Source organism: Cygnus atratus, chromosome 1 (genome assembly GCF_013377495.2).
Source record: "Cygnus atratus isolate AKBS03 ecotype Queensland, Australia chromosome 1, CAtr_DNAZoo_HiC_assembly, whole genome shotgun sequence".
Classification (NCBI taxonomy): Eukaryota; Metazoa; Chordata; class Aves; order Anseriformes; family Anatidae; genus Cygnus; species Cygnus atratus.
Window position 1 is genome coordinate 66189734 of NC_066362.1, and position 14525 is coordinate 66204258.

Consider the following 14525-nt stretch of genomic DNA (forward strand, 5'->3'; position numbering starts at 1 on the left):
TAGATTTTTTTGCTTGTGTAACGGCAGGATATAGTTGCATTTGCAATAATATATATTACAACTATACAATTTGCAACAATATATGTTACAACTATACAATTAAAATACTCAAAAGTATTAATTGTTTCCAAATGTGCTGTAATCCCCGTTGCTCTAAACCTTCCCTTCTAAACAGGAAATTCTGTATATCCCCCCACCCTCGTTCCCCAGACCGGAAAGTGAATGCAACCTTTCCTCCCTTAGTCATCTTTTGCTGTAATTAGATCTCCCTTTCAGTGTTTTCACCACTTCATGATCAACAACTGTGGATAAAATGATTTTCCCTTACTTTTCATCTTCCATGTTGTTTCTCGTTCTGTTTTGAATGACTTGGATAGACTTCAGGCTCTTATTGAACTCCATGCCAAGACTACCCTTCTGTTTAAGGATTTATTCCATTCTTTCCAAACTCACTTTCCCTGCTACTTTTCTGCTTTGCCTGTTTCCAACATCTTTAATTTGTCCACCACTTACTTTTTATCATTTTGCCTGCTTCTTTTCTCATCGCTTGTAATTGAGCAGTCAGCTACACTCTCAGGCTCTGTGTGGTAGCAGCCATGTGTTTGCTTTGAAGTGCTGTATGCATCTTGTTTGAATATTAAGTAGCTACATGCAGTCCGTGTCTCCTTGTTGCCTAGCACGTGGCTGGTGCACAGTTGGTGAAAGCTGTACCAAAGCAGTCTGCTGCGTGCTTCTCCCCTGGGGAGAGGCAGGGAGAGAACAAGCAGCCTGTAATGGATATTACCTGCACCGCCTAATGTGCTGCTGGAAGGTAGTTGGGTATTACAGTAACAAGGGTGGTATGGGAAACCTGCTTGGAGCAAGAGATGTGAAAGCCAGTAAATGAAAATGAATCGTTGTTGTTTAGGATCCCATTGGGAAGAGAAAACTTCTGTTTTTCTTAATGAAGGCATGAGGCATAACAGTAATATGACACTACATCATTCTTGTCAGTGTGTTTTTCATGTGGTGTCATCTACCATAGAACCGAAATTTTGACTGACCCTTAATTCCTTTTTTTTTTAATGCTTTTTTGTGGCACTTTAAAACTCCAGTCACTTGTGCTTCTTTCTTTGTGGCTGATTTATGAGTTGAGAGGATTCTGGTACAGAGTACCTGTCACTTACCTTGTTTAGTTTTAGTCTGCTATTGTGCTGATAGACTTTTCATGGGAAACAAAGTAGTGATGTTTGACTGTTGGTGATTTCCAGTTTAGCTGCACAATGCTCCTCTGTTTTATGCGTGTCGTTTGTATGAAATACTGACTCTGGTACATGATACGCTCTTTTTGCGTATATTTTTTTTTAGATCCAAGTAAGTCTTTACTCTTTGTCTGATTTCTGTATCATATAATAAATTTATGGTGAGTATTCAGAAAGGCTGGCTTTACTCTTATTATGTTAATCTCTTCAATCTCCTTCCCTATTGGAGAGTAAGAGACTCCTCTAGAGGGCGGTTCAGAGCAGGATCCTAATTATAGCCACCTTGAATCACCCGTTGAGGATCTTCTCTCTTTCCATTGCATATATATTTAAAACATGGGGAAATGAGATACACCAGGTGTAGTTAGTATTTGTATACCTCTCTTGAGACTCCTCCTACAGCAGTCTCCCAGATTTTAGTGAAACTTATACAATCCAGTTAAACTACAGAATGCATCTGGATCAAAAAGCCAACAACAACATGTCTTTCCTAAGAACAGTGGTGTTATTTTATCTCTGCTAGAACTGGTAGGAGAAATCGAATGCTTTTGTCCATTCACCTGCCTTCCCCTGCTACAGGCATTTCCCTAAAACCTCTGCTTTCTTGTATTTCGTGCTAGAGAGTGCTTTTTCTGACATGTCTTTCTGTTCCAAAACACAGCTAAGAGTAAAATCTTTAAGATTTGCTGCTCAATTTTTGCAGACATGATACAGTTTACTAGAGTGGCGGTTTCCAGAGACATTTCATTTAGTAAAGAGAAATCTCAGACAAATTACATGGAGAATTACCTCACTGTATTTCCTTTGGGCTCTCTTGCTCAGTCTTGATTTTGTTGCAAGAAATGTGGCTTCAATTACAACAGCTACAAACACAGTTCAGACAAAGAAGGCTGATCCTTAAGTTAACATCTGATTACTAGTTTGAAAGTTTCATTTAGATAACCGCTGTTCAGTGCAGGGACTAAGGAGAGAACCATCTGCAGATTTCTAGGCTCTTGAAGGAAAGTGATTTATTGGACAACACAATCATTTGACATTACAGCTTTAGAGTATCCCATGGTTGATTTCAGGTAGTCTTCTGCAGCAGATTTTGGTGCCTCTGGAGGAAAATCCAGCACGCTTAACTGAGGAATAGTTTTAGAGATTACTTCTACTCTACTTTTGGCAGAATAGTGATTCTGCATAGCACCCAGTTCAGCTTCTTTAAGTTGAAGTCCGTTACCAGTAAATTCTGTTCCTTTTTGGTTGATTTTCAGACGGGTGAGTAACATAAATTGGTCAGAGAAATCTGATGTAATGTACATGATAAGATATCGTCTGTGCAAGTTCATTCAGTCTGAGGCAACAGAGGAGTCTACTCATTTAAAATGTGTAGAAGCTCTTACCTATCTATTAGGTTGCAAAGAGATGCTTTGTTATTTTTCCAGAACTGTTGTTGTATGCAGAGTTGGTCAGGATTTGTGCATTTTAGGTGATCTCAAGACTCATTGGTGGCCATCCCAAATGTAGTAACATTTTTATCTCTTTTATGTGGTTTGACTGTTACGGGTGGGGTAGCTGTTGTTGCGCAATTTTCCATCTTCAGGTAACTGTTGGAGTGGCTGTCAGAGAGTATATTACCCTTCGTAGCACCTATTGCTGGTCTGTAACAAATGAAGGCATTTTTGAAGTATCTTAAGTTTAAGTGTTTAATTTCATTCCTTAGAAACTTCACTCTTATGGCAAAACATATGTACCTAGGCTGAAAAGTCACAGTTTGAAATGCCACATGTTGTATGTGGGAGCAATCCACTCCATGGCTATGGAGGAGCTATTTCCTCAGCTCAGGCAAGAAAAGGGAGGTCTTGGGGTGGGAATTGGACAAGAAAGAGCTAGTCCTGATAGGAATGTGAATTCCCACTTAGTTAAGCCTCCTCACTGTCCACAAGAAAAATAGACTGCTAGCTGGCAATGTCTCGTCTCTTGTTGGTTCTTACTGTTTTTGAACTCTTTCAGTTTATTTAAAGCAAAGCCTTCCTACGGTTTATAAAGGGATGCTTTAAAACACCTTTTAAAATCAAGGGCTACCTCTGTGTATGGCAGTCTGGATTCTGGAGTTTGCAGGGGTAATGGAAATATTTTCCTTAAAAAGAAAAAAGTGAATACATTTATAAAGAGATTTCTTACATTTTTGTCACTTCTCAGTGACTGCAGAAATTGTGTGTTTTTTCTTGTCATTTTAAAAAGTGTGAGATATTAGAGAAATGCTGGAGCCATGCTGAAAATACGTTTTTAATTGAATGTCTACTATATAGAAGTTGATGTAGAAATATCAGGAAAAACTTGAGAATGGAGATAGTGGTACATTACAATTGCAGGCGTAAAAGAAAAAATTGGGAGCAGTCTGTGACATCAAAGGCTTTCTTGTTGAAAGACAAAAAAAAAAGGCAAACACCATTATAGTCTTTCACTGTAGCTCCTGTTGTCTCTTGTGAGATTTAGTGCAACACAAACTGTCAAATAAGGTGTGGTGGCTCTCCAAGTGATGCATGGCTTCCCATCCCTCCTCCTCGGAGGCTGAAGGTTGGGGAACAGGTCAGTCTTGAACTGGGACTGACCCGTAGGGGCCCTAGTGGCGGAGTCTTACTGAAGTACTGCATTTGTTTAGTGCTGCTAACAGTGTCTGATCGTCAGTGATCATCAAGCACAGACAGGGACTTTCAGAAGACATTTTCCCCTACTTTGCAGGTTACCTCCATATACCTGAAAAACAAAATCCTAACAAAACAAAATTGTGCAAAACAGAACATTTTTTCCATAAATAGAAAGTAGAACAAATTAACTTCTTGTAAGAATGTGTAACAAGTTTGTGTCTTTGGGTTGGGAAGAGGCTTTTCAGAGTCAGTTTAGCAAAAGCTTTTAATGGGCAAACCTGTATTTTCAGCGTAGGAAAACATTCAGCACTTGTGTATCTTACAAGTATCATTTCTGGTGCGACCATTTGCAATATTAAAGAATGAACGTATGATTTTTTTACCTACTAGAAGCTATTTTTACTGTCTTCTTCTACCTTTTTGCCAACAGACTTTGAGGATGTATAAAGGAGGAGAAAGATACTGCCCACTTAGGAACTTTGCTCTTGGAATACACTATTCTCCCAATACTGGGTGCAATTTTTGCTGCCAGGGGTCAATGTACAGGAGATGCAGCAAATTCAAGTCCGTTGATAATTAGGGGGACAAACAGTGCAAAGTCACTCATCCACGAGGGGTAGGTTTTTGATGTTTTGGCACGTCTGAATAGTCAGGTGCTATTGGAATCAGCAGCAGCTGCAAAGTTGTGGGTGTTACGAGATGGAAACCATTGACTGCAGCACTGATTATCTAAACAGCTCTTTTGTATGCTGGTAGCAATGGAATTTCTCTTCCTCCCATTTTCTGGGTGGCTTATTATCAAGTATGACAGCTTGTCATGTGTGATCATCGTCACATCAGTCCTGTGAGAACGGGAACTCTTCTGAATACCTTCACCCCTTTCATATACAGGGTGAAGTGCAGGTTAAGATCAGAGTTAGTGCTTGCGTATACATGTTGCGCTTGCTGTGAAGCTGTGGTACGGTCCTTCAAAGAGGCAGCCTTAAGGGGATTGACAAGGCGCTAGTAAGCCTCTGTTTGTTAACCAAAAAGAGGAACACTTTGCTCCCCTCTGGAATTTATGGTTCAGTGACGGACTGTTTGGGAGGGGATTTCAGAAGCTAAAGTAATTCTGCATGTGGTGACAATGATAAAATTGTGTGGTTAAGGAAAATGGAATTTGACTGATTATCTGTTGTTCCTTTAAACTGTTCAGTTAAATGTAAACATTTTACACTGACCAAGAATTTGCCTCACAAATCTCTTGTTAGAGAGAACATTGCATGTGTAAACATTAGTACACATCTGGTGGGTTGATTCTGTAGATTTTTAACTTATTTTTTAACTTATTTTTCAAATGTAGGTGACCTTGCAAGCTAGACTTTGCTGATGTGAAAACTAACAATATTGTGTGTTAACTGGTATTACTGCTTTTATGGTTTTCACACAGTGTGCCCATTATGGAGAAAAGGGAAAGGTGATACAATGCCTATAGTGAATTTAAGTGGATTTAAACAGAGACGAATCAAAGAAAACAGGTGGTTGTTCATATAGCACCAGATCATGGTTTAGTGTACAGTGGAATGGTGTCTCTACATCCAGGTAGAGCTCCAGGCAGTTGGTGTAGATGTAGAAAGGGTTAGATAAGTTGGAGGCTTGTCAGTGGTTGGGTGAGGAACAGTGGTCGTGAGCAGTATTATCGGAAATTCAGCCAGGAGGTGGTGTTTAAAGCACAGATGTGAGAGGATGTGAGGTCCCCCCGAAAGAATTCTAAGGAATGTTCAGAAGTAGGAGAGCTAAGAAACTGTGCTTTGGGTAACCAAGTCACCGATACTGCTGAAAGCAGCAGAGAGCAGGGCTAGTGAGGACTGATAATTGGCCCAAAAGTTAGGGAAGGAAATGGCCAGAAGGGGATTAGCAAAGGGAAGTTCCGTGGCCAATTTTATTGAAGTATTTAAGGAGTAAGTTGATGCAAAACTCACTGTTATATACTTGTTGATATAACAGAGTTCTATTTTACCTCTAAAGAGAACATTTTAAGGAATTGAAAGAAAGAAGAAAATTTCAGTGGTACGCTATTTACTTAGTGATACATAGTGAAAATAAGAGAGCAATTAGTGGAACAGTTTCTGTAGTGTACTTTAACAACAGTATTTAAAGACGGGCTTGAAAGCTGATGGAAGAAACCCAGGCAAACACTGTAGATGAGCAAACCTAAAGAAAAAGCATCTATTAGATGCAAGAGTTTTTAGCTGGAACTGTCCCAGTCGTCTAGCCTTTGCACCAGTACCTGTCCTAGAGAGCATTTGAGTAACTTGCCATACTGCCCTGTATTGGAAAGGTTGACATTCAGTAGGCATTACCTTAAAGATTCAAATGCTTTAAATACCTTTCCCTGTTTGGAAACAGGTCTGTATCTCTTTTTTTCTACAGTGTAATAACGAAAATGATTGAGATAATCCTGAGTAATATGGCTGAAACAATTTATTGTGCCGAGATTCTGAGAGTCAGCACACAGAAGGTGTATTTGTGATCCCAAACCAGAGCATGTGTACTTCTGGGAATAGCAGCCATTTCATATTCTTAAATGACTTGGTTAGGAAATGAGAATTGACAGCTGGCTGACAATTGTGGTGTCCTTTGTCTCTGCTGTCACTTGTGAACCCTGTCTTAAGTGGTTTAATTGTGGCCTGTAGGCTTCCCACAAACAATGAAATGATGCGCAGTTAATAGATTTCAGGACACTTGGTTGATGTAGCTACTCTGAGTACTTCTGTAGACTTTGCAGAGAGTATAAACTTTCAATATAAGCTTTTTATTTTCCTACTAAAATAAACCTTATGCCTATCTTAAGATTGGGTATTGTAAGTTCTGAAGACATCTACTTTGTTTTGAAGTAGTTTGTTAACGAGTGCATTAGTTTTAGTGCTTGCTTAAGTACCTTTTGTTTGATTTTGGTCTTAACAGCTTTAAATACAAATTCATCTTAAATTTAAGTGTTCTGACCTTTTTTTAATATTAGCATTTAAAGCACGTATTCTGTCTTTAACAGGCCTAGAATTTTGTGTTTCTGGTTTCATATAATAAAACTTCTATAATAAATGCGCTTAAGGGATCACATTTCATGTTGCTTTTTGAAATAAAATATTCACCTTGAATTCCTTTACAGTTAATATTTAAATTGCGTGTTCCATTATCTACCTTACTTGAAATACTACATTTCTTTGATTTCTTTTAGGGACTCAACAGCCTATGGCACAACATGCTTCAGAGAAAGAGGCTTTGGAGAAGATTAAAATAGAAATCGAGGAGGAGCTAAAACGTCTTGATGAAGAGATCTTGGAAGGTGCTGTTCAGATTTTCCCATTTCACTTGAGAATTTCTGTGCCATATAATAGTGGTTAATTTGTAGCAGGTGCTCTAGTTACAGATATATTTGGATGGGTTGAATATCTTCTCCCCTCCTCACCCCAGCTAGCATTTCTACCCATTGTCACATGAAGTAAAATAGTTAAATGTGATGGTGTAGAGTGGTGAAGTCTAGCCAAAGCAAGCAATTGAACTGCATTTAATAGGCTACTATAAATAATGAAATGTAAGCAGGCCTTAAAGCTGCTCCGGTTGATGACAGAAGTGGAAACATACTCAAGCAGCTAACATTCAGAGTCGTGTGGACTTTAACCATCAGATTTCTCACTTTCGCCAGTTTTATTTTTTGTGACATGCTTTGATCAATAGATGTGGCTTTTGTGGGACTGGCAGCAAGGGACAATTTGGAAATAATCTTTGCTTTGCATGTGTGTTTCGGACTGGAAATACAAAGCAGAACAACTCTAGATCTGTTTATGTTCATCCATATAGACCTTTCTGAGAAATTTTAAACAGAGAAGGGAAAGATTGTATGAACAGAATATAGTTTTTAAGTGATGCTGTAGTACTGCTGCAGACACATCCGTAAATGAGCAAATTTTACCACAGAAAAGAGTCTCTTGGTGCTCCATCAGGGTTGGCTTAAAAATTAGCTTATAATTGAGAACAGTTGCACAATCGGCTAACTTGCTGGTTAAGATATAGTTGTGAGATAAGAGCTAGAGGGGGAAATGTAGCTCAACAGCATCTCTAGTTTTTAAGTACCGCTTCCAGAATATATTTGGAAAATACTTGTTTTACTAAAATTTCTTCATAGCATACTTTGACTATGGAGTTGTGATTTCTTCCTCCATTACGTGAATTGTGTTTAACTGTTGGGATGAGAAATTTGAGATTGTTCATATGTATGTTTACTTTATTTTGTATGCTTTTTCTTTCAGCATTTACCACTACAGGATTTGACTGCCACACTTCACCAGTGTTCAGTCCTGCCAATCCAGAGAGCTCAATAGAAGATTGCCTGGCTCATTTGGGGGAGAAAGTGTCCCAGGAAATGAAAGAGCATCTGCACAAAGCATTGGAGATCTTGCTTAGCAAGTGAGTTTCCATTTCCTTTTTGTAAGGGAAGGTGTTTCCTGTTTTGCGTTGTGACTGATGCTGAAATGCTAAAGACAGGACAACATTTTGTATTGCATTTCTTTCTTTTTCAGTATCCCTTTATCTGTTTGGTTTCTTGTTTTGTGTTGTGATGTGTGAATACTTTTTTGTGCTATTCTGTTTGAACAAGTGTAAATTCTGAAAGGTTTCTAAGCTTTTATCATTGAACTTATGAGACTAATTTAAGTAGTTTGAGTTGCTGGTGAAGCTAGCAGTTGAGAGCTGCCAATTGCCATTGCCAACTAAATGAATGCTGTGCTGTGGACAAATTAGCTTGTCTTACCTAATAGTTAAGAGCAGAGCTAGAGGTTTGATTATTGTCTGACCCAAGATGAGTGGGAGAGTTTCCCTGAAGGGAAGGTAGGGTAGAATACTTTATGGCCACCATTCAGGACACACATCTGAAGCAAATGTAGCTCCCTGGGCTAACCTTGGTGTATTAGGAGCTGTCCTTCCAGTTTAAGCTTCTTGTTTAAATAGCACACAGTACTTGGCATGCTAGTGTCTCAATGTCTTCGGTAAATTTGTAAAATTGCATTGGTTGCTTGTTTTTCTGATATGAATTACTAGTCTGATTTTAGTGGAGTCACTTCTGGCTTTTATAAATGACCTCCAAAGTGTATTTGTAGAGAGCTCGAGTTGCAAAGTGCTACTTTACGGACACTTATACATGCAGTTGTGAAGACAGTATTAGCAAATAGCAATCTGAATCTGTTTTGTGGATTGGTTTAATAAATATGGCTCTAAGGAAGCTGAGAATCACTGTAAGCCTAGATATCAGCATCTAGCAAAACTTTCTGATCTCATAGATGGGGCTTAAGCATTCCATGCAGGCTTTGAAGAGGCATCTCGCCTTCTCGTGAAGGTAATACCATTTATGGCAGACTTCTGAGGGATTATGAATGTGGAAGTCATTCCTTCTGAACATCAGGAAGCACTTTTTTCTTGTCAGGTGACTGAGCAATGGAACAGGTTTCCCAGAGAGTATGTGGAGCATCTGTCCTTGGAGATACTCAAAAGCTGCCTGGGTATGGTCCTGGGCAACCTGTTATAGGAGATACAGCTTAAGCAGGGAGGTTGGACCGGATGACCTCCTGAGGTCCCTTCCAGCCTCAGCCATTCTGTGATCCTGTGATTCCTTAACTAGCTCGTCTTCTTATAGAAACTATAATGGTTGTTGACTTTGTATGATTGTTTTTATTTAAGACTGAACTCCAACCTGCATTCGATATCAAAGGTCCTGTGTAACATCTGGCCAGACTGATGGAGGCAGTTGTCTCCTCTATGAGTTATCCACAGGAAAAATAGTTTGCCAATTCACCATTTAGCTTTCAGAAATAAATACATATACTGTCTGCTTCTATATGCAGGTTTCATAGGGTCAAACAGTAAGTTCAGTGTTGCGTAAACTAAAAATTATGTAACCACAGAAAATACTATGTAGGGTACAAATTTCTTCCTAAGTGGCAAAAGATGTTCCTCCAAAAGGGATGGAAGCTTATCTGCCTTTACAAGCCAGGCATTTGTCCCATGTGACCTTAAACTTGTACTTAGTATCTTATAAAGAGAGAAGGGTTTGGAAAATACCTTACTGCACACTAAAAAAAAAAAAAAAAAACATACTGGCAACAAGTCGGAAAATCAGCAGTAAGCCTTGCAACCTCTCTGTTTTGTGTTTCTAAAGTAATAAATTCAAATAACAGTATTTAAAATTTTAAGGTCTTATACATTGTAGATAATGGGGTATTGCCCATTGCAGGTATTGGTGCATTCTAGGTTGATCTCTTTGGAGAGTTCCTGAGACGAGGCCTTTGAAAATGAAGTGGTTATGGCTGGTAGTAGCCTGATGTTCTAGGTTTTTTGTATTTTCTATAGGAAAACTTTGTCATTCTGTGTGTGTGTGTGTGTGTGTATACATGTAAATGTGGTGACATGCATGCCTTTTTATAAGGTGAAGCAGAACTGCTGTTTAATCTCTTGATAATATCCTTCCTCCAGCTGTTGTTGCTCTTCTCATCCTACTGATTCATTTGGATTTGCATTCCAAAGGAACTAATATACCAAGGGAGTTAAGAGAATGCACTTAAAATGACAAGCCCAAATTATATTTCCCCCAGCGTCCTTTAATTCTGTTCTTTCACTCATGTTTCCTACAGTAGTGTTATTTGGCACAATACTTACTTATATTGCTTATATTTGATATTTTCTCCTCTTACATGCACATAGACAAGTATCTTTGTGTTACAGTATAGCAAGTCTACTAAATTGTGACAGATTCTTAAAGTTCAATAAGCAGTTATAGTTTCTTCTGTCCAACACCAGCTACCACTTTCTCCCTTAAGCCAAAGTCTAAATTTGTTTGCTGTCATGGTCTGGCTTCAGGACAACTGCTTTTGAAAGAGTGTATTTTCTGTTGTCACTTGTCAGAAAGTCTTTATTGTTACTGACTGTAAGATATTATTAGATCTTGGAAGAAAGAATATGGAAGAGGAATTTTATCATCTGAATTCAGAGAAGTAGAGATGTGATAATTCTAAAATGAGAAGTCTTGTTGAGATGTCTACTAAAATAAAAAGTTTTTTGATCAAAAGTACTGTTTCTTGCAACTAGAAGCTTGAGCTTTAAAATAATGTTAACACTATTAAGCATACGTTGGTGGTTCGTAGTCTGTACTGTTTATAAAAATTTTACCCTGCCTTGACCTCCATCTCACAGTTGAATTTCGTAGTGATTTTTTATCTTCAAAGTCTTAGATTATAAAAACCGATGTGCAAGAGATCAGAAATATTGTCTGTATGTCAGAGAACCGACTTTTCTAATGTCCTTCAATTTGTAGACTATTAAATTCTTATAAAATTCACTTAACCAATTATTTGAAATTGTGTACCTGGGAAAAGGTGGTATCTTCCTTCCCCTGTGTGGTGATGGTGTTTTATGCCCTGAAATACGAGTCTTGTTTGCTCTTGAAAATTATTTGCTTTAATATATGTGAAAATATTTTGTTCTCTGGTAACTGAGAGTTTTATTTTATTCTTGTTCTTTTGTTTCCCTTTATAACTTTCAGTGTTGATTTAACTTCTGCAGGCCAGTGACATACCAAGAATATCGCGAGCGCACACAAGAGACAGCTGCTCATGCCAGTGGATGGAACAAGGTACCAAATAAGTGACTTTCACTTTGATATCTATTGCGTCAGTTGCTCAGAAAACATGAGGAGGGTGTGCATACCTGGTTTCAGAAGTAGTTGTCTCAAATGGTATGAAGCTTCATTGTAGAACAGCATGTAAATTTGTAAGTGACCTGTCTTGTAATAGTTTTAATGTAAAATGAGTAGAATTACTGCCCCCAAAATTAATCTTTCATTAACCATTCAAATTTGTAATCTTAATCATTCTCTGACAGGTTCAGTATGCATCAGAAAAATAATGAAATATTTGCAAATTTAATCATAAATTCAGTGTTTAAAATTTAGTCTTAAATTTAAAGTATTTTTCTCCTATTTTAATTTTTTAAAAGAAATATTTCATCTCCTTAACTAGATTTCCCTGCGTGCTTCAGAAACTGATCATCTAAGCAAGGGTGTGGGGCACTTTTAAAGCAGTTTGTTAATGTTTCTTGACAAGTTACTGCCCATGGCTATGTCAATTATAATTGGTGTTTGCTTTTGGTTTATTGTATTGTGACTCATAGTGTTTTAGCTTAAACAACCATGAAATCTGATTATCAAGAAGGTTCTTTAAGATTGTATGTTTTTCTTTTCAGTTGGTGTAAACTATAAATGGGCATAAAACTAAACATTATGGCTCAGATGGCCAGGGGGAGATGGATGGAGATCTATTCTCTACTGCATCTCCATGTGCTGTTGGTACACAGCTGTTGCAGCTATAGCACTGGGTAGATCGATCATCCATATTGAGAGTTTTATGATTCAGTTTTATTATTCCTCCATTGCTGATACATTTGTGCAACCTCTGTGATTAATGGGTTTTGGTCCCCATTAGCTTTTGAGTGAGAATATCAGTCAGATGTTGTCTTTTGCCATCATCTTTACTTACCCATAATACTCGTTGCTACAAAACTTTTAGTCCACAATCAAAACAGAACAGAAACTTTGTATAATAATACAGCATCCATTTATATTGTTTTTATGGTAGCTTGATACTTCAGGAATGTCTAGCAGTTCCTTTAATAATACTTGTTTTGAGGAGATGGAATACATTTGTGTTAGTTCCATTTCCTTTTAAATTCCTTTATCGTCTTAACCAGCATCATATTTTATAACAAAAGAGATCTAGGTATCTCTCCTCCAGCCTCAGTCTAACTTAATTTTCACTCTAAGAAGAAGCTGTTTGTAAAATAATTTTTAAAAGTGGCTATAAATAGACATACAGTGTTAGGTCTAACTAGCAGACATGCAGCAAAATGGGGCCATGCTGGCCTCAGGTTCATGAAGGATTTGTATTTAAATTGACTATCAGAAGACTTGTCTGCTCCTGCAAATCTACTGATATATAAATCTGCTGATATATTTCTGTAAGAAAAAAGGACTGTGGGAAGCAGTGAAGATGCCCATGGTGTGACTACTTTAAAAGGGGAAAGACAAACTAATAAGAATAGTAGTTTACAATGAATAAAGTGTTTTCCTTGCTAAATATACTTAGTAATTAAATTTGTTAAATGTACTTTATAATGAAAAACCCAAGAGAAAGCAAGAAATACAATACTCCATAGATAGCTCTTTAACAGGTTAGTTTCTTGACACTCTCAGATTTTCCATAAAGATGTCTCTTACTGAATTTGGTTTTGTCAGTTTGCTAAGAATGATGAAGGAAGACTTTCCATCCCTCTGAGAAGTATTGCTGAATTGAAGCTTAGGTCCTATGATGACTAACTGTGTAAGTTAAGAAAACATACAACAAGCTGAGCTAGCTAAGCAGAATAGTAAATCGCTCCCTGTTATATGCTTTGGCCATCACACATCCTTAATTGCTTGGGTGGAGCAGAAATTGAGAAGAGACAGCAATTGTCAGATATGAAGGGTTAAAAATGTAGAAGTGCTTTCCCACAGACAGACTTTTGGCCGGTACATCTGTGATCAAGGCTTGTGGTTTGATCCAGACTAGAAGAAATAAAATTACTAAATCTAATAGATTAAATATATATTTTAGTTTCAGGTAAGCTGCATCTCTTGTGCTCAGTAGTGGCACCTCATGCAGCAAGATGTTCTTACTTTTAGTATCCTATAAACTAATATATAAGATCTCACCTCAAATTTCTGAGTCCTTGCTGTAGAAGGGAAAGTTCCATGGTCCCTTTCAGCAACCTGGACATTGGTGAGGAGCCCAAGTCAGAATGAACTGTTTTTCTACTCTGATTTCACATTTGACAAGTTATCAGATCCATATTGTGTGTGTGTGTGTATGTGTATATAGGTATCTATTATCATATATGTGTATATATAAAAGCTCCACCTATTTAATATATTGAATGACGTGAGCTCAGAGAGTGTCACTGATCCCCTAATGGTGCAGTACTTCTGTGGCACAAAGCAGACTCAAAGCAGTCTTTGTAAATCTTGCTTGAAGTTAGGTGTATATGAGACACAGGTAAGCATACAATTCTGGGTAAGTATTGGATTAAAATAGTGAAGTTAGCTGGTTGCAAGTTAATATGGACAAGGGCTTGATCTATCTGTTTTACAATTGGCAAGGTGTCAATTTTTTAGTCACACCAGTTTTCACAGAACCTGTTCATTATGCAAGCATAAGCAGAAAGAAGACACTTCTAAATGTAGCTGGTATTTTTTCCATTTAAAAATGTGGACCTTTTCTAGAGTGCAGTGGTATGCTTGAACTGCTGAAGAGATATGATTAACTTACGAGGGATGGAATGTAAAAGAATGTTTTCTGTCACTCAAACGTCAACGTTCATGTGAATAAGAAAGTATTGCCAGGTAAACAAATGCATAGGAACATCAGTTCTTCCACTAACATCCCACAGAAGCAAAGTTTACCTGTAGATATTTGAAGTGTTGGTTCTCAGTAAATTACAGGAGAAAAAAATATTTCATGTATTTCTCAGAAATTGTGATGTGAGAATAATAGATATGATGGATTCTGTAAAGAAAAGGATAAGGCTCTGTTTA

General features: G+C 37.7%; 1 protein-coding gene across 4 annotated transcripts in view; it reads left to right on the forward strand.

The window, feature by feature from the left end:
- The window catches only part of BCL2L13 (BCL2 like 13), a 41016-nt gene that overhangs the window by 6650 nt on the left and 19841 nt on the right, over window positions 1–14525 (forward strand). For all 4 annotated transcript variants that reach the window (XM_035550757.2, XM_035550756.2, XM_035550758.2 and 1 more), the window contains 3 exons: window positions 7092–7199; window positions 8164–8320; window positions 11465–11534. In XM_035550757.2, coding sequence (XP_035406650.1) covers window positions 7092–7199; window positions 8164–8320; window positions 11465–11534 — 335 coding nt within the window. The remainder of the gene's footprint in view (window positions 1–7091; window positions 7200–8163; window positions 8321–11464; window positions 11535–14525) is intronic.